The sequence below is a fragment of the Dioscorea cayenensis genome, chromosome 6, assembly GCF_009730915.1.
Source record: "Dioscorea cayenensis subsp. rotundata cultivar TDr96_F1 chromosome 6, TDr96_F1_v2_PseudoChromosome.rev07_lg8_w22 25.fasta, whole genome shotgun sequence".
NCBI classification, from domain to species: domain Eukaryota; kingdom Viridiplantae; phylum Streptophyta; class Magnoliopsida; order Dioscoreales; family Dioscoreaceae; genus Dioscorea; species Dioscorea cayenensis.
In genome coordinates this window covers 5,898,047-5,922,172 of record NC_052476.1, presented here as the reverse complement: position 1 = coordinate 5,922,172, position 24,126 = coordinate 5,898,047, and the positions used below count along the sequence as shown (strand labels likewise).

Sequence of the window (24,126 nt, the reverse complement as noted above, 5' to 3'; positions counted from 1 at the left end):
CTTTCCCTCCCCCCAAACAAAGTATGTATTCAACCTTTCCTTTTCCTTATCTTCCCTTCCTTTTCATTACTTTATGAACCCACCCCTCACTCCATCCAAGCACACCCAAGTGAGTAATATTTTAATGCTAAATGTCTGTGAAGAAGGTTGGAAGGATAAAAAAACTTTTATATATATATATATATATAATGCATATAATTGCATCACCCAAAATTCTAAGTTCCCAAGTGGCTCAAATGCCTTTTTTTAAATAAATAAATAAAAATAAAATAAAATAAAATATCCAATCTTAATAAATAAATAAATAAAAATAAAATAAAATAAAATATCCAATCTTAATAAATAAATAAATAAAAGGAACAAACATAGGAGAAGTGCCCATGTCTCTAGGCGCGGGTGCTGGCTTTGACCAGTGAAGGTATGGGGGAGTCCAGGCCTAGTCGTGTGCTGGTGACAGGGGCATCGGGCTATCTCGGCGGCCACCTCTGCCGCGCTTTGCTCGACGACGGCTTGCAAGTCAGGGCCTTCGTCCGCCGTACCAGCGATCTCGCCTCCCTCCCTGTCCCTCCTCCTCGTCTTCCCTTCCTTTGAGCTCGCCTATGGTGATGTCACCGACCTCCCCTCCCTTGTCTCTGCATGCCATGGCTGCGATGTTATCTTCCACGCTGCGGCTCTTGTCGAGCCCTGGCTTCCCGATCCTTCTCGGTTCCTTTCGGTGAGCACTCTTAATTAGTTCCATTTTAATGATCTTTGCTTGTCTGGTGTTTTCATCTTGTGATTTGCTGTAATGTGTTGTGGAACGCCAGTAATTGTGGCTTTTCTTAGCTTTTTATTTAAGAATTCTGCTTGTTTGTGGAGATTTCTGCCACAAATTTGATTGAAAGTTTTGCTTTTAGTTGAAAGTTTATGTTTTTGTTGTCTTGTTTAGGAAGAGGTGATGATAAATTGGGTATCTGCTCTTTCCTATTCTGTTTACAACTGCAAAATAGTTTGATTTCTTCATTGAATTGGGTAATTGATCTGAAGTCCTCGGTTTCATTATTTTACTTCCATTTGTTGGTTGACTTTGTTTGATTATTTTGAAGAGGTTGAACTGTTCTGTTTGTGAGTTTGATGTTTGATGTTTTGTAGTTAGGCCATTGTTCATTTTTTCTTTAACCTTTTTATCCCACGGCTTCAGTTAAATGGATTTATGCAGTCTGGAGAAGTGGTTTATGTGTGCAATACAGCAAATGCTATCAAGGAAAGCTATTGGCATGAGCACATGTTGATCCTTGGTGGTCTTGTGTACAAGGAAACTAATATATTACCTGAACCATGATGAATGGATGACAAACTTTTAGTATGTCATACTGAGATTGTGAGGAGAGATGCTACCCAGTGTGATCAAAGTCTGATAGTTGAGAGCTTCCTTTCACTATTGTTTTGTTCATTGGGCTTGGGAAACTTGGGTCTTGAAAGAAATTTGATAATAATCTTGTTTAGAAGTCTAATGGAGCTTCAGTGTTGTTCTTTTAGTTACGTAACAATGGTTTTAAATATAAACTCTGTTCCTGTTGATAATCCAGATGCACTCTCATGATTTCATCTCACTGACACTTCATTTCATTTAGTTGAAATACTGACAACCTAACTTCACATCATCTCTTCATACAAGCTGTAAGATAATCACTGACTTAATTGAGAATATGGCCCTAGTGGTCGCCCATGGATTAATGGTTGTGATGATTCCCAAATACCTTGGACTTTCATTGGACTCCAACGCAAAAATACTCATTATTTTCGCTATGCAAAGCGTAACATTAAGATGTGACACTTTTAGGTCAATTAAGTTCAATGGGCTGCTAATTCCATTGCCAAAGTGAGATAACCAACGTCCAAAGCCTGATAATTAAGAATACATTTGAACTTTGGTTGAAATTATCAATCGCTAATTAGCAACCTTAACTCTTGATTAACTTGTAAAGGAATGCCCTTGAAGTGTTCTACTGAATTTATGATGTACCAAGTTCTTCCTTTAACTAGTACTGTTACTTTATAATTTGAATTTAGGTTAATGTTGGAGGCTTGAAAAATGTGTTGGAAGCTTTCAAAGAGACAAATACACTACAGAAAGTAATATATACATCATCATTTTTTGCTCTTGGCCCCACCGATGGATATGTTGCTGACGAGAAACAGGTAATACAAATTCTGATATTTGATATGTATTTAGCATCGTTTATTCATAGGTATCTGTAGAAACTATTAGTTTCAGAGGCTAATAAATCTTTAAAATGGCAAAATTTTGCTTCTTCTGCCCGATTGTTTTGAATATTATTTTTGCCCTTGTCTTAATTTTTTCTAAGATTTCTCACCAAAATTAACCAATTTGAATGAGATGTTGCTTACCTTAGTTAAGATGCATGTAAAATAACAGTAACTTGGCCATTTCCATAGAGAGGTTCTCCCTGAAATGCAATTGAGTTACGAAGTTTTTTATCAGAAAATGCAGTCTGATGCATATACTACATAGCTTGGGATATTGGATATTATCTTAAAAGCATTGTTACTGAAAGCATATTATATTCATACTATCCGAGCACACTTTCATTACACAGATTGCCCGTCTTATTCACACAACTTAAATTAAACTTTATTTTAAAGTTTAGTATCACTATCTTGCAAGTGGTAATGTTCACTCAACAGAGATTTAAATGCTCTTGCTATTAGTTATTCTTATGGCCTAAGTACTAAAGGCTTTTTATTTCTGTAATTCTCACAATTGATTTGGTATGGCCAGTGCATAGTTGGATTAATATTAGTTGGGTCATCACACATAGAATTCTACCACTTTTCAAGGCAATGTCCAATAAAATCTCTATCTAATTTGATTCTATGTATCATGCTTTTATCTTATGATCTAATATTCCAGTTGAAGAAGAAATATTAGCTAAGTGTGCCCTGTGATTTTATGCAAATCTGTCTTTATTTATATTTTTAACTTGCAGATTCATGCAGGAAAATTCTTTTGCACAGAATATGAGAAATCCAAATCTATTGCAGATAAGATTGCTCTAGAGGCTGCGCGTGATGGAATGCCAATCATTCTTCTTTATCCAGGAGTTATTTATGGCCCAGGGAAGCTGACTGCTGGAAATGTTCTGGCTCGTATTGTGAGTTTTTATTGTTTCTTCGATGGCATGGATTATGATCCAATTTAAGGTTACCGGTTCATCTGACATAGTTGGATAATTAAATTTTAATGCTGGAGTATTAGTGGACCTTATTTACTAGGAAACATCCTTCAATACTAGTCCTCTGTTTTCAATTTTGACCTCCTAGTTTCATAGAGTAAACAGTTGCTACAAACAGCCAATGGTTACGGACATGGAGAAGGAGATGGGCCTTCAATTTCCCCCATTTTCAGAAAATGCCCTAGAAGTTCCTTTTAATCTTCCCTTATTGTCCTATATTTTTTTTCATATATACCTAAAAATCTAAAGCTCCTTTTGGTTGCTGAGAATAATTGAATTTTTAAAACTATTGAATGAACAATTATACACTGGAAACTTGAAACATTACATTCATCAATTAAACTATTGTAGCAGCAACTGACTGCAAACTGTGTTCTTAATTTTCCCTAGCAAAATCCAACAAGTGCATGATGACAGCTTAAAATGAATGAACTATTACTTAATATTTATGAAATAGGATAAACACCACTGCTTCTGGTCCATACAATCTATTAGGGTAGCTAACAGTCCTACATTGGTTAATTTGATAAGTATGGATCTGAATATATTAGCTTAGCTCTTGCATCCTATCAACTTAACTATGTTGAATCATTGCCTCATTAGTATATTTGGTTTGCATCTGTCAGAGCTTGGTTTGTTTGTGACATGGCTAGGTAAAATAGACTACCATATATTAAAGGGGGCATGATACAGTAACTAATAGTCTCATGTCGATTAATTTGGTAAATATGATAATATGCTTGTTTGCATCTAACACAATCAACTACGTCAAACATGTAAATCCTACATTTGTGGAATCCAAGTTTCCATCAAGGTCTCAGGGAGAAATGATTTTTATTGTGAAATCAATAAGAACTTGGTGCCTTCACCCCCTAATGTTATAACAATTAAGTTGTGGAATGTAATGTTTCAAGTTTTCTTGTAGTGATGATATTTGTTGATAGTGCTCCTTTAAAGGCTTGTGGGCTTTAAAAGTGGCAGGAGGACGTTGGAGGCTGAATTCCCTATACAAATTGAGGGGCTCCAACCTGCCATAGTTATGAGATGTGAGATCACTATAAGAAATCCATTTTAATGAATAATTACCTTGAGTTCAACAGGAGAGAATTACGATCTGGAAAACAAAACAAGGATTTTGTGCAATCACCACTGTACAACAATTTTGAAAAGGGATGTAATGTAGCACAGCTTGGTAGCATGTTTGTTTTGGGTACAAAATGTCTCTGGGTTCAAATCTTATCATCCCTACCCACTTGCAAAGCACACCTTATCTCAAGTATTAATCCCCATTTGGTGGGGAAATTTGAATTGGATCAGATGCCACCTATAAATCATGTTTGATGCTGACAATGATACTGATTTAGGATAGTTATTTAATTTCCTTTTCTGCATACACCTGCAGATATGAATGTACTCTGAAAACCAAGGATGCAACTAAAGAAATTTGATTATGGGTGTAATTGAGTCAACTTCATAGAGGTTTACATGCCATTTATGGCTGTGAGTATGGTTAGAAGAACTGGTATCACAAATTTGAACACCCTGGTGACTATCACTCCCTTTATTGTGGAAACAGGACATTTTATCACTAATTGGCAGGCACCCAAAAGGTTGGGCTTGAAATGCTTTTATAAAATCATATGAAATGTTTGCTGTTGTTAAAATATATATTTTTAAAACAATATCTGCAGGATTTTGGAGCATAATTTGCTTTCATGCCTAAAGTGTCAATCCTGATTTCATGCCCTTGTTTGAATGTTTATGTACTGATTTTTTTACTCAATTCCATCATTTTGTTTTAACCAAGTTTAATGTTTAATCTGTTCATCATTCATCAAACGAACTGTATTAGGACTCTAAATATCCAATCAACGACCACCTTCATGTTAGTGTTAAATGCAGCCCTGAATTAGTCATGAACACATGGAGTAAGACTTAATAATGTATGGTTGCCATTAGTCTATCTGCTGATTTCTTGCTTCATTTTTCTGAGCCTATGTCTGAGACCATCTGTTATCATTGCAGGAGATTGAACCATTTTTCTCTTGTTATTTCAGATTGTAGAACGTTTCAGTGGTCGGTTACCAGGTTATATGGGCAGTGGTAATGATATAGAATCCTTTTGTCATGTTGAAGATGTAGCAAAAGGGCATATAGCTGCAATGTATAAGGGAAGATTCGGTGAGAGGTATCTACTTACAGGAGAGAATGTATCTTTTAACCAAGTGATTGACAGATCTGCTTTTATTACCAGAACAAGGAAACCTTGGTTTCACATCCCTCTGTGGTTGATTGAAATTTATGGTTGGATATCCGTTTTCTTTGCAAAAGTAACTGGAAAGCTGCCTCTAATTAGTTATCCAGTATGTTTCTTTGCCATCATATGCTTCATATTTTGATTCCCCCATAAATTTTGTTGTGTTATTTTTTTCATAAATCTAATGCAGCTGTTGATAATATTATTTTATTTAATTCTAGACCGTGAGAGTTTTGAGACATCAATGGGCGTATTCTTGTGACAAGGCTAAGGAAGAGTTGGGTTACAATCCTAGAAGCTTGAATGAAGGTCTTGCCGAGGTTCTTTCTTGGCTTAAGAGCTTGGGATCAATAAAATATTGATCTTGGTAAATTTTGCTGAAATCCAAATCTATCATTTTTTCTTTGATCTAAAAATGTTCTCCAGTTCAATATTAGTTTATTTGTTGTTAAGTAGCTACTTGTTCAAGAAAAACAGATAGGCGATAAGATGACACTTTCAAACACTTCAGACTTCAGTAGCTGTGAGTTTGTTTGCATCTTTCATAAACTTTGCTTTGGACAGAAATGGTGAGAACTGCCTCAAATGCCAACAACTAGCTTGTTGTTTCTTGATACTAATAGAAGTATACTTTGAGATATGAATTCTTTGGGGTGCTTGTAAAATGCGCTCTTGAGATGTCAATCCTATCAGGCCAAAACTATCGTTAACAAGGAACTGTAATTTATTGATGGCAATATTTTTTGTATGACTCTATGGACAAACTTGTTTTATGTTGAATTTTCAGTTTTTGTGTATAGTTCTGGTTTTGCAAAAATCTTCTTGATTCCGAAGAAGATGGTAATGAGGGAAGTAATATATTTGTCGAAGATTTTCAAATTTATTTCTAATAATGTTCTTTTGATTTTAAGAATCACCCTTGTTTCCCGGATATTGTTTTCCTTCTTTGCTCTTCATTTACCTGTGTTTTATGAGATTACCTTCTTATCAAGAGACGTTACTTTTTATTTTATGTTTTGGGTGCCCTATCGATTGAAGCCGGACAACTCTTTTATCTATTTGTTTCTGGGCTGGATGAGATGTGTTTGATGTGTATGTATTATCTATATGTATAGGTATACTTGTATGTATATGGTATCCATTTATTTCTATATCTAGACACATAGATGATGAAAGATAATCTGTTCAAGGTTTTGAGACTTGATCCAACCTCTCTTCTATTTTTTATCACGGTATCAAACTAGATTAGGTTGGATGTACCTTTGGCCTCGGCCACCCTTATCTCCAGTCACCCCTAACTCCGGCCACCTTCTTTTCCTTCTTCAGTGATCCCCATCTACAGTCACCCTCTAATTCTGGCCACCTTCTTCTCCTTCTTCTGTCACTTATTCTTTTTGTAAAAAAACCAAGGCTTTATCTCAAGCTCTCCATTTGCTTGCGCTTCACCAGCCTCCACTTGAGCCTAGCGGTGCACACCTGAACTCGAGTCCAACTCGATCTTGAGTCGATCTGAGTCGCACGCCCGATCCCTCGCTGATCTGCGCTTGAACGCAGCCATCACGCCAATCTGCACCGCCCCCCTCCCTCCGCGTCGCTCTTGTGCCGATCTGTGTCCGCCGACAATCACCACGTCGATCCCCGATTCCACCACTCCATCCAGCACCACTCACATGTCGATCGTGCCACTGTGTTGCCCGTGATTTTCTCTTCCTATATTATTATTATTATAGTGCCATTGTGCCACCACTTCCGTCCCTTCCCCTTGTTTCCTCTCGGCCTCCTCTATGGCCGAAACGGACTATGACTTGTCATTACTGTGGCATACTGGGTCCTCTCGAGTGTGATTGCTGGAAGTAGTGTGGACTTCCTCGCATCACTCCCCATGGTGCTTCATCACTGGCTCCACCTTTTATCCCACTGCCTCACTCTTCCCAGGCACTCTCTATACACCTCTCCTGCTCCACTTTCAGCTACAAATCCGCAACTATTGGCGATGTTCCAGTAGTTCCAAAAGTCCCATCTAACAAAGTTCACATTATCCACTAGACATACGTGTTCACTCAGGTTCCTCCATCTCTCCAGGTAGTTCCTGTCCTCTCTAGCTTCTTGATTCTGGCGCTTCTCTTCAAATAACCCCTGATGCCACACATCGTCACCATTCCCATCCTCCATTACTGGTCATCTTTCATCCAGTGCCTTCTCCGTCTCATCTGTCTCCTATGTTCGTCGTTTATCCATGAACCTTATGTCTGTTAGCCAGCTTATTGATTATGATTGTCAGGCTATTTTTAACCGTACCACATGTCGTGTGCAGGATCACAATGGGACGGTGATTGGAGCTAGCCGTCATCGTAATGGAGTTTATGTGCTGGATTCCCTTCACCTCCCATCTTTAGATGAACCAGTTCATCAATGTCATGCCACAGTTTTGTCTAATCATATGTGGCATCATCGTCTTGGTCATTTGAGTAGTTCTCGCATGTCATCCCTTGTTTCAAATTGGCGTCTTAGGAGTTGTCTCTCCCTCCTCTAATGTCAGTTTGTGTTGGTTGTAAGCTCGGTAAGAAGCTATAGCATCCTTATCCTTTGAGTGTGTCTTGGACTACTACTCCCTTTGAGCTTATTTATTCTGATGTTTGGGGTCCCTTTCCCTTTGTTTCTAAAGACGGTAATCGTTATTATGTTATTTTTTTATTGATGACTACACTCGCTTCACTTGAATTTATTTTGTGTATCATCATAGTCAATTATTGTCAATTTATCGCTCTTTTACCTCAAATTTTCACACTCAGTTCACTGCCTCTGTCATGACCCTTCGGTTTGACTCTAGTGGCGAGTACACTTCTAAGGCATTTCATTCCTTTTTGTCTTCTGAGGGCACCTTTCTTCAGTTATCCTATCCTAGGGCTCATCCTCAGAACTAGGTCGCTGAACGCAGGCATCATCATATCTTAGAGACGGCTCGTGCTTTTCTCCTTCCTCATTTCTAGGCTAATGTTGTTAGCACTATCATTTATCTTATTAACTTACAACCCTCATCTCAACTTTATGGTCGCAGCCTAAGTAAGTGTCTCCATGGGATACCTCCCTGCTATGATTATCTCTGTATCTTTTGCTATCGCTACTTTGTTTTGCTCTCACCTTGGGAGCGAACCAAAGCTTACTACCGGTCTATTTCTTGTGTTTTTTTTGGGGTATAGCCTTGAGCATAAAGGTTATCGTTGCTTTGATCATGCTACTTGCCGTATACGCATCTCTCGTGATGTCATGTTTGATGAGTCCACCCTTTTCTATGTTTCTCCTTATTTTACTGAGCCTTCCTTTCCCTCGGTTCCTTTGTCCTTCCTTATTCCTACCCCTTTCCCTTGAGGGTGCTTCACTTGTGCCTTCCTCTCCTTCGTCACTCAATCCTCCTCCAGAGCTTCTTGCTCATTCTTTTGTCGAGTCTCTTGATGTATCTTTCTCTTCTCCCTCACTTCCTCTTGCTTACCCGCCTATTCATTTCTCTCACCATTGGTATGATCCCGCAGCATCTCCACCTCGACCAGTCTTCTCTAACGCCTCTCCCACTACCGATTTCGGCTCCTGAGGTATCCTCTCAAACTTACTCTCTACGTGATCGCTCCACTTTACATCCTCCTGACCATTATGCCTCTGCTAGCACAAGTGTTTCAGATATATTTGAGCCAGGTATCTACAGGGAAGCGGTTCAGTGACCTGAGTGGCGGATTGCCATGGCAGAGGAGCTTGATGCCTTGTCTCAGACTCACACGTGGGATCTTGTTCCTTTTCCTGCTCATTCTATTCCTATTACATGTTGCTAGATCTACCGAGTGAAACCCCGTTATGATGGGTCTCTTGAGCGCTATAAAGCTCGTCTTATTGCTCGTGGTTTTCAGCAGGAGTATGGTCGTGACTATGATGAGACTTTTGTCCCAGTGACCCACATGCACACTGTGACACATTGGTTGCTGTAGCGGCTGTTTGTGAGTGGGTCCTTCATCAACTTGATCTAAAGAACGCGTTTCTTTCATAGGGACTTGAAGGAGGAGGTTTACATGACTCATTCCCCAAGTCTTCACATGTCTTTGGGGTTTGTTTTGTCATCTTCGCCGGGCTCTCCACATGCTTAGTTTGAGAGGTTCAATACAATCATTGAGGCTGTCAGTTTCACTCCGAGCATCCATGATTCGATAGTCTTTGTACATTTTCTCCCCTTGGAGGCAGACCATTCTTTTTCTGTATGTGGATGACATGATACTTACTAGTGATTATTCTACTCACATTACCATTTATGAAGTAGAAACTATGTGAGACCTTCTTGATGACTGATCTAGGTCCGCTTCGTTGCTTCCTGGGTATCGAGATCACTTCTTATCCGGATGGCTGCCTTCTCTCTAAGAAGAGTCACACTCTAGATCTACTTGCTCGCTCTAAATTGACAAATACTCGTACTGCCACTACACCGATGAAGCTACATTTGCAACTTTGTGCTTCTGATGGGATTCCCTTATCGGATCTTGCTATCGGCATCTAGTTGGTAGCTTGGTATACTTGGGCATCACTCGTCCTAATATTTCCCATGCCGTTCACATTCTCAATCAGTTCGTTGTAGCCCCCACTTTTATTCATTATGCTCATCTTTTTTCGGGTGCTATCGATATCTTTGTGGTACTGCCTCACGTGGTCTATTCTATCCATGCTAGTCCACTACTCAGCTGCAGGCCTATTTTGACGCTACTTGGGCCAATTCTCCTGATGATTAGATCTTTGTAACTCATTACTGTATCTTTCTTGGGTCTTCTCTTATTGTTTGGAAGACTAAGAAAAAGCCTATTGTTGCCAAGTCCAGTGTTGAGGCTGAGGTTCGTGCTTTGGCTTCTACCATCCAAGAGGTTCTTTGGCTTCGTTCAATTCTGCAGGATTTTGGTGTACCAATTACTTCTCCTATTCTTATTTACTATGACAGTACTGTGGTTCTTAGATTGTTGCAGATCCCGTCAAGCATGAGCTGACCAAACACATTGGTGTGGATGCACATTTCACACGATGCCATGTACGTGCCTAGACTGTGTCACTTAACTATCTTCCTATAGAGGTCCAGGTAGCTGATTTTTTTACCAAGGCACAAAACGCGTGATCAGCATCTCTTCATGTTATCCAAGCTCAAGACACACGATTTCGCCTTGAGTTTGTGGGGATGGGAGGGGTTTAGATGTGTATGTATCCAAGCATGAATTTGAAAACCAGGCTTCTTAGGCACGATCGTTGATGGGGGCAATTCTAGGCCAGGATATGAGAAAATTTCATTCATTGCTCCACCGCCTGCTGACTGCAAGTCGTGTTTAATAGTGAAAAATCATCTAATTTCTCGGTCTGGACTTTGAGAAAATAAATTTCTATGAAATTAAGAATTTCATTTAGTTCCTTACTAGAAATGAATACCTTCGCTCTGTAGCGGCTTCCCACTGAAAACCAGATGTGCTCAAAGCGTCGCCAAATAATTGGCACTGAAATCATCCCATGAACTTCTTGCAAGCAGCTCTTTCTCGATTTGTCTACGAAAGGCTCTCTCTTTCTATATTTTTCTAGTGTAAATTTGACCACTACTACTCGACTAGTTCCTAAGGTGCCAGTTAGTGGTATCTTTTTTTTTTCTCGCGACAGGAAAAAGAAGGCGAAAGAAATTAGAGTTTGTCCGGCTTAAAAGTCAAAGTACTTCTCAAAATCATTCTTCTTTCTACGGTTGATCAATTCGGGAAGCTCTCTCCCTCGCTAAATGACCAAAAGAAAGCTTGACTCTAGCTTCAGCATTACTTATTCAGGGGGGATTGAAAGAAGAGTCTCTTTGTTACTTGTTTAATAGTTGTCAATAACCCCTATAGATGTAAAGGTTATTAAAAAAAGAGGTCAAGTTACGAAGTCATGTCACCGTAACAGGGGGAAAAAGCTATCAAGATGATGAATGATAAACACATAGATGATGAATAATAATATGTTCAAGGTTCTTAGACTTGATCCAACCTCTCTCTTCCATTCTCTATCAAGATAAATATATTTTAATTATATGCAAAAATCCCAGGCTCGTATAATTCTCTTTTTAGTCCAAATTGATTTAAAGTCACCAAAGACTAAGTGGTTTATTAGTATCCGGGTCTTTTTTTAGAACAATTCACGGGTGAGGGCATATTTCTGAGAGTGTGAGTAGTAGTTGTGTACGGGTGGTCCTAGCACCCACGTGTGCACTGACCTTGCCTCACTTGCTCCGCCGAGGTTTGTGTATCTTAGCCACAAAAATAAATAAATAAATAAATAAATAAATAAAGGCAGTGGAACTAATGCGGCAAATAACTCAGAAAAAGAAAAAGATATTTATTGAAATAATTTTTTATTTTTAATAATTCTATTTTAAATAAAAGCAGTACAAAAAAAATATGAACTTATTAAAAATTTTAGCTATTTTTACTTTATTTTAACTGAAAAATGTTAAACAACATTTATAAATAATTGGCCAGTTAAAATTTGTACAAACTATTCAAATTCCTACCTATCCTTAAAAGTTATTTGTAACACAATATAAAAAAAAAGTTTTATCTAGACAATTGCTAAAACACCAGATGATATTAAACCACTAAATTTTTTAGGTTCATAATTATATCATTAGATTGGCAAATGGGGTTTTATTTAGCATGTTTATTTTTCCCATTGTATTTCATTGTTGTCTTTCTATTTTCAAAATGTTTAATATCACCTAATATGACTCGTAAGAAAATATTCATTTTGGTCCATAATATTAATTTAGTACCCGGTTTCATATGCATTTGATTTGTTTAATTATCTTTTAGTGTGGGCCACATATAATAGACATGTGGCATTTGAAATGAGTCTCCTAAATATGGGGAGTTAATTTTTTTTGTTAAACAAAAATCGATAAACCATTTTCAATTAAAAAAAATAAATATAGAGAATTAGAAAGAAGTAAGCTACAAGGCTCTGCTAGAAGTGGATTTGACATTGTAAAAGACAATATGAAGATACACTAACAAAAGATGATTGAATAAAACGAGGAAGGTCTCAAGTGTCTCATGGTTGAAGATGAGTCAGTGTCTACAAACCATTCGGTATTGGTAATGCAATCACCTTAAAGCCTGGGGCATGGAGGGTCTCTTGGGTCCCACTTCTCGCTCTAAATCAAAGAAGTCAAGTCTACACTTGGGCAAGCAAACTGAATATTCACGCTTGTTCCCTTTTGTCTCTAGAGTTGCATACACCTACAACAATATCACATATAAGTGATCCTAAATTAGACAGGGTAGTGAGAGCGAAGAGTGATTAAGCATGCAATTTTTTCACTAAAGCTAGAGGTCATCAAAGAGATATGGAGATGATCAAAAGAACATCAAAAGAAGAGGTGATCCACTGATTCGATGGCATCATGGCAAAGAATGCATGTGGTCATCTGGAGCCTGTTACACCCTCTTAGCTGCAAGATTCTCTACCGCCAGGATTTTGTTGTCCCAAGCCAACCACATGAAAACAATTGACTTTCTTGAGACAAGAACATTTCCCTATGCAAAGGCAAGTTGGCAACTACGACCTCTATCATTAAGGAACTTTTAGAAATATTAACCCATTAGGATTTAGGTTCCAAGTTTTGATCTCCCTACAAAGTCTAATATGCTAGAGCACATTGCCAGTATATGGGGGTCTACATCAGGAAGCAAGAAGATGAATATTGGATCGCTATAATGAGGGAATAGTAGAATCAATTTATTCCAAATGAAATGTGGACCTTAGTTCCAAGACTAAGGGATATAATTGTTATTGGCACCAAGTGGATATTCAAGAAAAAAAATAGATGATAAAGTGAATATTATCATAAATAAGACAAAGTTTGTTGCTCAAGGGTATACTCATGTTAAAGGAATTGATTTTGATGAAACCTTTGCTCTAGTTGCTCTTTTTAGAATCCATCAGGTTATTATTTATTGTTGTATGTTGCATGGGTTTCAAGTTTTATCAAATGGATGTCAAAAGTCTATTTCTTGATGGAGTTATGAACGAGGAAGTGTATCATAGAACACTCAAAGGGTGAAGATCCTTAACATCTTGATCATGTATTCAAGTTAAAGAAAGTCCTCTATAGCTTGAAGCAAACTCCCCAAGCTTGGTATGAAAGGCTCACAAGTCTCCTCCTTGGAAAGGGCTATTAGATGAAGACAAATAAAACATTGTTTATTAATAAGATGAAGATGGATATATATAATGACATTGTGTTTCATTCGACTTCACAAAAACACATCGATGAGTTTGCAAATCTAATGTAACAAGATTTTGTGATGAGCATGAATGATGAGTTCAGTTATTTCTTTGGTCTTCAAATCAAACTGTGTAAGGATGGAATCTCATTTCACAAAACTAGTATCCAAGAAATACATGGTGAAGAGGTTTGGGTTAGAGAATGCAAGGAATGTTAGAACACCCATGAGAGTTAATAAAAAATTGATAAGAGTTGAATATGGTAGTGTTGTGGATCCAGACCTTTATAGGAATATGATTGCCAGTTTACTTTATCTCACTGCTAGTAGATCAGATATTTGCTTCGATATTAGATTTTACGCAAGATATCAAGAAAGACCAAAGTAGTCTCATTTGACAATAGTTAAACATATCATCTGTTATATTAGTGTACTACATATTATGAGATTTGGTATTTTTTGAGATTTTAATATGCGTTTGGCAAGTTTTAGTGATGTCAACTTGGTAATATGGATGTTCATAAAAGAACCTCAATTGAAGGTTTCTATCTTGCGAACAATTTGGTCTCATGGTACAATAAGAACCAAAGTTCTACTTCCTTCCCACTGCGGAAGTTGAGTCTATTGCTACTAGTAGTTGATGTACACAATTCATGCAGATAAAACAAATAGTTGAAGACTATAGTCTTCAAGAGGGATAGCTGGAAATATTTTGTGACAACAAAAGCGCAGTTAAGATCTTTAAGAATCTAGTTCAATACTCCATGCAAATCACATTTATCTTCGACATCACTTTTGGTTAAGAAGAAGACTACAGTGATGGATTATGTTACAACACAGAAGCAACTAGCTGATAACATCATGCCACTTACTCCCACAAGGTATGCGCAATTGTAGGGAGAATTAGGCATTTGCCTTCTATAATTTCTGCTATATAAAAATGGCTTTGAGAACAACCTAATTTTTGTTGCTAACGCTTTTGGTTAACATTGTTTGGGAGCCAATGTATAAGGAGAGTCTACACTATTTGTGGTGATCTTCCTTAGCTCTTGTGTTATAATTGAGTTGTAACTAGGAGAAAGGAGAGTGTGCAGTTTTGTACAACCTTTGCTTAAAATATGGTATGCACAACTTTGGCATCTAAATTATAAGGGAGGGGTAGGGTATGCATGTATAGTCTAGTTGTACTATTCATTCAAAAATGCTTTTATGCTATATCTTGAAGGACTGCATCATGCTATAATACTATATTACGACTTGAAAAACTTCTTCCATTATAACTTTGATTGTAATAAATAATGCCAAAAGGGGAACATTGTTAGTGCAAAAATTATAATAGTGCCCTTATTGTATTATTGGGAGTTGGTATTATTTATCAAATGATTAATTAGGAAAATTTAATGGTAGTGAATAGTAGAGTTCCTAATTGGAGGGATGATTTATTGGATAACTATTTCTAGAAAGAGGCTTTGTATGGAGATTAATCACATGGAGAATCAAATTTAAATTCAAGCTATTTATGGTGTCCACCAATTAATTGAGAAGTTATGGAAGATAGGAAATCATATTTGGAGATAATCATGAATAGTGGAGCTATTCTTAGTGAGTACTAGATTTGGTTGAAGATTTGTGTCATGTCCTGCTGCTTGCGGCAATTCCAAGGAAGGATACACATGATCCAACCCTCGAGATGCCACAAGGATTATGAATTCCTGGATTTTCCACTACACTCTACACAAATTACAAGTAAATAATTATACAAGTACGGGATTCAAAAATAGCATAGGGAAGCAAAAATTTCAATAAGCCTGACAATTGAGTTTAAAACAACATACAAATCACAAATACAACTAAGGTTTCCAAAAAGAACAAACATGCAAGTAATACATGTTCTTAGAGTAAAGAAACTAGTGGATCCCTATTCCTTATAGAATGTGACATGCTAAAAAACAAACATACATCAAGACTCAAGATGAAGGTGTATGAAAACTAGCAGTTGCTAACCACTTCGCCTCGCCGCGACGGCACTAACACTATAGCTTGGAAAGGGAAGTAGAGGCGTGACTAACTAAAGTCACTCAATGAGTGGATTAACATAATTCTAAAAGGATATAAAACCATAGCATTTAAATCCAAATAGATAACCTTTTACAAAAATACATATTACTTCAAAACATTTCAGCACATATATATATACATCACCATGTATATATATATATATATATAGGCTCCATAATGAGCATAAGAATCAATTAAACTAAATAAGGCTTTAAATATTCAAGAATAACGATTTTTGGCATAATAAAAACTTTGAAAGTGGATCATAATGAATCTCATCACAAAATCGTTAACAATACATATTTTGGCATTCTGAAACTAAATAAAAACTTCAAGTTTCACAAGAAAACTTTTGACATAATATGGTGGTATAAATGAAGCCATAGTCAAAATCTGCCTCAAAACTCATCAATAAAAAAACATCTTTTCCAAAAAGGATGTATAAAGATATAAAGAAAGTCCATAATTTAAAGATATCCAATTCAAGAAATCATGGTTTTACAAGAACTACAATGCAAAGCCGTTCTTAAAACAATAGCTTTAAAACTTTTTCTAACTTTAGCCGCCATTGCGACTAAGTCCAGAGTTGTCAAGATCTACATACACATGACGTTGGCCCACCAAGACCCAGTGTGGTGATCTCCGTGTTCTTGGTGTATTACCCCGTTGGGACTTCTACACGTCTTCCGAAATGGGTACCATAAACAAGACTCGCCATGCTACTTCTATAGGCTGGACCGTGACAATCCCCCTACTGCAGCAGGCAAGTTCCAAACCCCATCACCATCAAAACTAAACCCTTACAAGAACATCAAAAGCCATAGCCAACACTTTCTTATAAATGTTCAAGACCTGGGGATGTACGAATAAAACAATATACGTCAAACATATCACAATGTCCACATTCAGGACAAGCAATCGCATTTCATATATGAAAGTCATTTTTATAACCATGAATGTCAAAGCATGAATACTAGGGTTAAGACCTCTAATTAGCATCATCAAAACCAAATCAATATATATATTAATGTAAGCTTTCACAAGTGCACGGGCATAGAAAGTAATAAAGCAGTACCCTAATGAGTAGGGTTATCGAACCACAGGAACTAGGACTCTTAGTACTAATTTCTCTTCTAATATTTAGCCTGATCAAAGAATTGAGTAAAGAAGATAAGTAGGAACCTAACAGAGGGAATAATGATAGATAAGGACATGAAATGAACTGGGTGAGAATCACAGAGATAGAGTAGCGCCCTGGACTAATTCCCTAGAGAAACATGTATTGACTCTTCTACAATGACTATCAAGTACATCCTATGGGTCCTATGCGTGCTTTGGAAGCAATGTCCCATCTACGATACTCAAATACGTCAAGTTTTGCAATCACAACTACGGGTATCATGCACATTAAGTTTTGCAATCACATAATGGCAACTACAATTATGACAATCAACACACGTTAAGTTTTGCAATTACAACTACGCAAATCATGCACATCAAGTGATGAAACACAAGGTTTAACATATAAACAAATAATAAGACTCTATACCCATTGCAAAAGAGTAAGTCAAAATACACATAAACTCCAAGTTCATAGATCCGGGGTACTAGAGAACGGTTAGCCCCTTATAGTTTTATAGATCCATCAAAAATTAAAGAAAAAAAGAAAAAAGAATCCATGAAAGACTCCCTTTTTGCTTCCCAAACTTCCACGATGGTGCTCCGATGAACTTTCCTCCGGCTAAGCTCGAGCTTCACTCATGCCCTAGCACCCTAGATCCATCTCTAACCCCATAAAAGTGAAAAGGGAAGAATGCCAACTAGCTGTCTGCCCAAGAGGAGCAAGAAGAAGCACTTTCAAAATGACCTAGATCTGGCTTAAAAGGTGCTTTCTGAGCTCAACACACCGTGCTTTTTACAGAAATTTTGGTGCTTGAAAAGAATGAACATTTTCTCCCAGGCAGTAAAAAGCACAGCCTAAACACGGGTGTGCTTGAGCTGTGTTTCCCAAAAGCATGACCATGCTCTAGGCTCTGAAACCACTCTTCTTTTCTAGTGTGTTCTACAATACTTTTGCTACAGTAATTTCAGCTACAGTGTTTTGCTTCTCTCTTTTGATGAATCTCTTGAATAACCGCAATAAGCACTCCCGTGCTTAGGCCGTGCTTGCCCTGGAAACCTAGAATTGTTGTGTTTTTTTGCTAAATTTTTAGCTCCAAATCTTCTTTTAATATTCCCAAAACCTGTTTGCCTGCACATTTAAAGCCTAAAAAATAAAACCCATGGTTTAATGTCTCACATTAACTATATTTTGCAAAAATCAACCTTATTCGACAAATCTTTCAATTCCATGAATACAAGTAAAATAACATTCATTTCCATTTAAGCATCTAAGAATCTCCTATAAAGCCAATAACATAGTAAACCAATTTAAACCAACCAAAACATCAATTTTGTGATACTAAGGACTTTTCTTTGTGTGCGCAGTAGGGTTTTGTTTGGTTTGGTCGATTGTAGAATAGACTTTGTCATCGGGTTCTGACACATAGGCTGCACGAAATGCTACAGCCTGTGAGAAGCTTTCCTACACTATTCTTTCTTTTTATCACAAGGGTATTTTTGTTATTTTCAAACCCTAAACCCTTTTATCCTTCTTTCTTATGCTTTATTTCTATTTTCATCCTTAAAGCTCCCTCCTCTTTGGATGAAAATGAAGGCCCAAACCTCTTCATCCTCCATCCCAAGTGAAGCCTCCTTTGTTTCTTCTTCTTTCCCTTAGAATTTGGAAAGTTAAGCCATCTTCTTTCTCATTATTTCTCCATGTTTTCTTCTTCTTTGTAGATGGATCTAGGGCTTATCGTGAATGATGATTATTGAACCTTCATTCTTGTAATGGCTCCTTGTTTGTTGTGTGTAATGTTGTTGTTGTAGTATCCCTTTGTATCTTATTGAAATCTTGAGTAGCCTTTATCCTTGAAATCATGGGGGTACTGTATCATTACTGTGATAACTAAAAATTTGTTTCATTTCTTCTAGATTTTTAGGTAGAATTGTAGGGTTTAGTGTTAGAAACTCATTGGTCCATGTTTTGGTTTAATTGGATGCCTTATGATTTCAATCTAGCTACTTGCACATGTAAGGATAGTAACACGTGCATTAGTAGATTTATTTTGTTGTGTTGTGAATGTTTTTTCTGATTTTCCTTTCATGTATCTAATAGGTGGTGAATTCTCTGAGACAGGAAAGGAAGTGATGGGAAAGTAAGCCCCGCTAAAAGGATTTTGCATTATACTATGAGTGGTGATTTTGTTAAATGCATAGTTTTATATCGAGTATTAGAGTATTTTGTAACATAGTATGGTTTTATATATATATATATATATATATATTATCTTGCTTTTCTCTTAAAAGTATTGAATGGTTTTCTTTTGGAACTTGAAACTCATATTATGTTCATGCATGTGTTATGTTTCATGGGCAATTATATGTCTACTTTCCTTTTGCTATTTATAAGTAAAATGCTTTTAAAGTATGTTTGGTTGGACTAAGACTTGGAGATGAAAAGTGAACCTTCATCTTGAAAATAGTTTTATGTATTTATTGAAAATTGATGGTGACAGTGGAGTACGGTCCATAGGTATTGGACCGAAAATTACGTGCAGGGTCCAGCACTGCAATGTGGGGTCTCCTCGATCCATCTTATGTAGAGGTGGCAGGGTTGACCTTGGGTTTTTCCATGCAGGAGGCATTACAGAGCTCTTGATGGGTGTGATGTTAAGATACTCGTGGTCACCACCCGGGTTGATTAGAGGCTAATGCCAAGGGGTTTTCTTATTCAATTTTTAAATCCTTGGTAGTCCCAAGACTAGTTGAGCCCACAACTAAAATAGGAGAGTTTTATGGCCAATAGGAAACCTATTTTGTACTTATGGTATTTATTGATTTACATATGGATGTTTTTAAAAAATATTTTACTTGATTCTAAACAAACTACATTTAAATTTGGTATCATTGTGAAATGCTTTAGGACTCTATATATCAATGCAGTCACCTTCATTGAGTAATCTTGTTACTCACCCTCTCTCTTCTTCATCTTGGCACATGTCATGGTGTGGTCGATTGTCGTGTTGTGCGGGTTTAAGGTTGAGTCTAGGATCTTTTAGCCTAGGTTTTGTCTGCATCTTAGGGGTTTAGACCAATCTATTGGTCATGTTATATGTTTCATCTTTAATTGTGTGTACTGGATATGCATGTATTGTAGGGACATTGGGTATCATAGGAGTGTTTTATGTATCTAAATGCACTATTGTTAATTTGTGATATGTGGAAATGTATAATTATTTCAGTATTATTCAATGTCACGATGCCTTGCCTTAACTTGAGAGTGAGATATGACTCATCCCTTCTCAAGTTATCATGCCAGTGTCATGAGCCTATCTTGTGGGGCGGGACATGGTAGATTTAATACGATTAAAAAATGAAATAATTTTATCGAAGACTAAAAGTATTTTAAAAAATCCTAGTAGAACCATGCATTTCAACTTAATCTACTCACAAACTTAGGTTACAAATTTCCCCCAAGGGTGCTACTCCTCTGCCTCCTCTTTGCCTCTAGCGGAAGCTTCACTACCTAAGACCACACCAACACAATGCAAGGAAATCAATACAAGAATGATTGAAAAAAAAAAAGATGAAATGCAAGGATACAACTATAACCCTAGAATGCACTACAAGTCTAATCGAGGCTTGGATAGGGCTCAATCTTGAGCCCAAATGATCCCTATGAATTCCCTTAGGGGGAAGCTCCATTCAAGGCTAAGAAAGTAATGGAAAAATACATTAGTGATACAGTGACTTGATGTCAAGCATGAAGATTAAATAGGATTTCAACAAGATTGCGAAAGCGACCAAAAGAATAATACTTCAACAACATTTTCACATCAAACAAGAAGAATTGCAAGAAGGAATGCTCAAAATTATTATCCAACAAAACCCTAGATCCATGATTTAGGAAGAACATGGATAATCAAAGAAGAGAACATACCTTGATGATTTCAAGAAAAAGAAGGAGGAGTGAAGGATAATCCTTCAGCCCACAAGTAAAGGAGGTGGAAAGGGTTGGAGAAGGCTCTCATCCAAGAAGAAATGATGAAGAAATGTGAAAGAATGGTTAAAAGGGAAGAATAATTGGTAAAGACCATAATACCCATACCTCAATATCCATAAAAATACTTCACAAGGGCATGTTCAACATTTACACGGGTGTGTGCCATTTTCACACGGTCTTGTGCTTTCTGACGATTGCTATAGTGCCATGATAAAATGTTTTTGCTATAGTTAAACTATGTTTAACTTGGACTCAGTCAGGAGGGTTAATGTTGTTTTGAGGTCATGTTGCAACTTGGAGTTATAACTTAGTCAGTTGGGTGATGGGTCAAGTCATGTTTGTGTTGCAACATAATGTTATAATACCAAATCTTGAAGCTATAAAGAATCAAGATAGAAGTGGAAGGTTTCAAGAGGCAGTTTGTGTGGACTATATAAGTCTCATTTCAAAGATTTAGGATATAAGTGAGACTGGTTTTAAAAAGAAAGCTAGAGCATCCATCAATCTTGTGTGTGAGAAAAAAAGCTTATTGTTTAAGGACTACTTGAATTATAACTTGATTGTGATAAATAATGCCAAAGGGGGGAGATTGTTAGTGCAAAAATATAATACTGTCCTTATTGTATTATTGCGAGTTGGCATTATTTGTCAAATGATTAATTAGGCAAATTTAATGGTGGTAAATAGTAGAGCTCCTAATTGGAAGGATGATTTATTGTAGAACTATTTCTAGAAAGATGCTTTTATGGAGATTAATCACATGGAGAATCAAATTAAAATGCAAGCCATTTATAGTGTCTACTAATTAATTGAGAAGTTATGGAAGACAGGAAATCATATTTGGAGATAATCATGAGACTTGATTAGAATGTGGAGCTATTCTTAGTGAATGCTAGACTTGGTTAAAGATTTGAATGAAGAACATATGTGGCAAATTGAAAGGTGACTGAAGATTATACTTAATTGATGAAGATTATATTTAGTTAATTGAAGATGGATTTGAAATTGGTCGAAAGCTATTATTGGTTTGAAGGAAGAAAGCCAAGTTTGGGCCTATTGGAGGAATTGAGAGAGAATTGGAAGATGAGCTCTCAAGTCGATACAAAACTTCGGATACTTCTAGAGTTAGGAAACACCACACCCTCAAGGTTGCAGCAATGGGGAAGAGGAGCAAGGGTGACAAGGTGGCCACAACAACCAAGATAACCGGTTCACTAGTTTGCATGGGTAAATGAAAATGTATGAGGATCATGACTTAAGCATCTAAAGCTTTCATATCATGGATGCTAAATGAGGGTGGGATCCATAGTAATGGACTAATTTGAAAATAGTGTTTGTTGGAATTGGGGCAAAGAAGGTTATTTAAAGAGATTTGTCAGTAAAAAAAATAAAAAAAGCCAAATAAGTGAAGTAAAACTATCCCAATATGAGAGAAGAAAATGATCTCAATGGCAATAGCTTCATAGCCTATTGGCACCAAGGGGCTCTGGCTTGTGGGTGGCATGGATTGAATCCCCGCTTGTGTGAGGTGAGGGTGTGAGGAATATTCAAAAACCAACGCATGCCCTAAGGAGCTCCTTGTGGGTTAGGACGTTCATTATCCGATGACTATGTGAAGCGCTATGGCTTGTCCATTTTGTTGGGGAAAAAAACTGAAAGAAATGTTCTCAAAGGGTGTCCTTCCAAAAAGTGGAAGTTGAAGTGTTCACAATGAACTTTAATTCTATTTTTTTATGATAATTATATTTTTTATGCATTCTATCATATTCTTTATATAAGTTTTTATTCTTCATTCTTTATAAATGTTTGATCCCAAGTTATATACGTGTGTGTAGTTGATGATTGATCAATTTGTAGGGGTTAAACCATGAGTGGATGATAAATAGAGCACACTATGGGTTATAAGAAAATTCTCATATATATATATATATATATATCTTTTTGAATATTTTTATTTGAAAGGATATTAATCATATTTGGGTGCAAAAATATTTCGGTGTGTGGTTTATTTAGAAAGCTTATATGGTCCCCTCACTGTGGCTTGTCCACTTTGTGAAAACACACACACACACACACACACACACACACACACACACACATATGATATGTGCTATATCATACATATTTTAATAATTATCTTTTGCACCTAAGTGGCTCTCAAGAGTGTTTTTATAGTGATTTGGTACTTAGTTTGTTCCATTTACACTTTCAGGGTAATATAAGCACATCTTGAGCCAAAGTATGATATCGAGAGCAAAACAAGGCTGAAAACAACATTAAAAAAAATACACGGGCTAAGTACATGGGCATGCACTTACACTTGTATCTTCCAAGTATCAACAAATTGAAGATCTTATGAAATATATAGCCGTGTACATGACCTTGCACTCCCTAGACCAAAGTCATTTAGAGAAGAACATGGCTGTGTATATAATATACATGCCAGTGTACATCCAAGAATCCAAAGAGCATGTTCTAGAGGAGTACGCGAGCTAAAATGAGACACACGCCATGCATCTCAAGAGATGAGAAGAAAATCATTCAGAGAAACATATGACTAGATGAAAAGATACACGACCCTATACACTCACCCGTAAAACCCATGGATTATGGTTTTAACTTCATCTAGAGATCTACATGGGCAAAGTACATGCCCATGTACTTCCCTATGTACTTACTCAATTCTTGGGGATATAAAAAGAAAGGTGAAAAAGATATCAAGGAGGCAAGTTTTTTAAAAAGTGACTTTGCAATAACTACTAGGGTTTAGAGGCGAATTCAAGGAAGAAGAGGGAGTTCAAATGAGTCACTAGAGTAATGATCCAAGGCGAGGATATTGGTTCACATCAATTCCTACATTGAAGACATTGAGAGGAGGTTCTTCTTCCATTAATAGTGTTCTAGGGCTTTATTTCTTTTGTTTAGAGATGAACTTGAACCCCATTGGGTTGGGGGGGGTAACTTCCTTGGGTGTTCAAATTGGATGTAGCTTGGGATAATTACATTTTTATATTGCTTTAATATAGATTTTCATTAGATTCTTGGGTTCATCTATGTTATGGTATTGTTAATTTAGCATAATGAGAGTTGGTATTTCATTATGATTGCGTGACTAAGATCGAGAGATTTATCGCATAAGATCACCTAAAGATGAAGGGAATTAATAGTGCGCGGTAGAGATGGACCACTTGTGCTTCTTCTAATTAGAGT

General features: G+C 36.9%; 1 protein-coding gene across 1 annotated transcript; it reads left to right on the top strand.

Annotated features, from left to right (window-relative positions):
* The first annotated feature begins 385 nt into the window (after positions 1-385).
* LOC120263867 (putative dihydroflavonol 4-reductase) lies at positions 386-6,290 on the top strand. Its single transcript, XM_039271840.1, is given in 7 exon segments — positions 386-579; positions 581-715; positions 2,053-2,181; positions 2,991-3,155; positions 5,294-5,599; positions 5,715-5,860; positions 5,971-6,290. Coding segments are annotated over 6 exon segments (1,035 nt in total). The 5' UTR covers positions 386-420; the 3' UTR covers positions 5,856-5,860; positions 5,971-6,290.
* Positions 6,291-24,126: the final 17,836 nt, after the last annotated feature.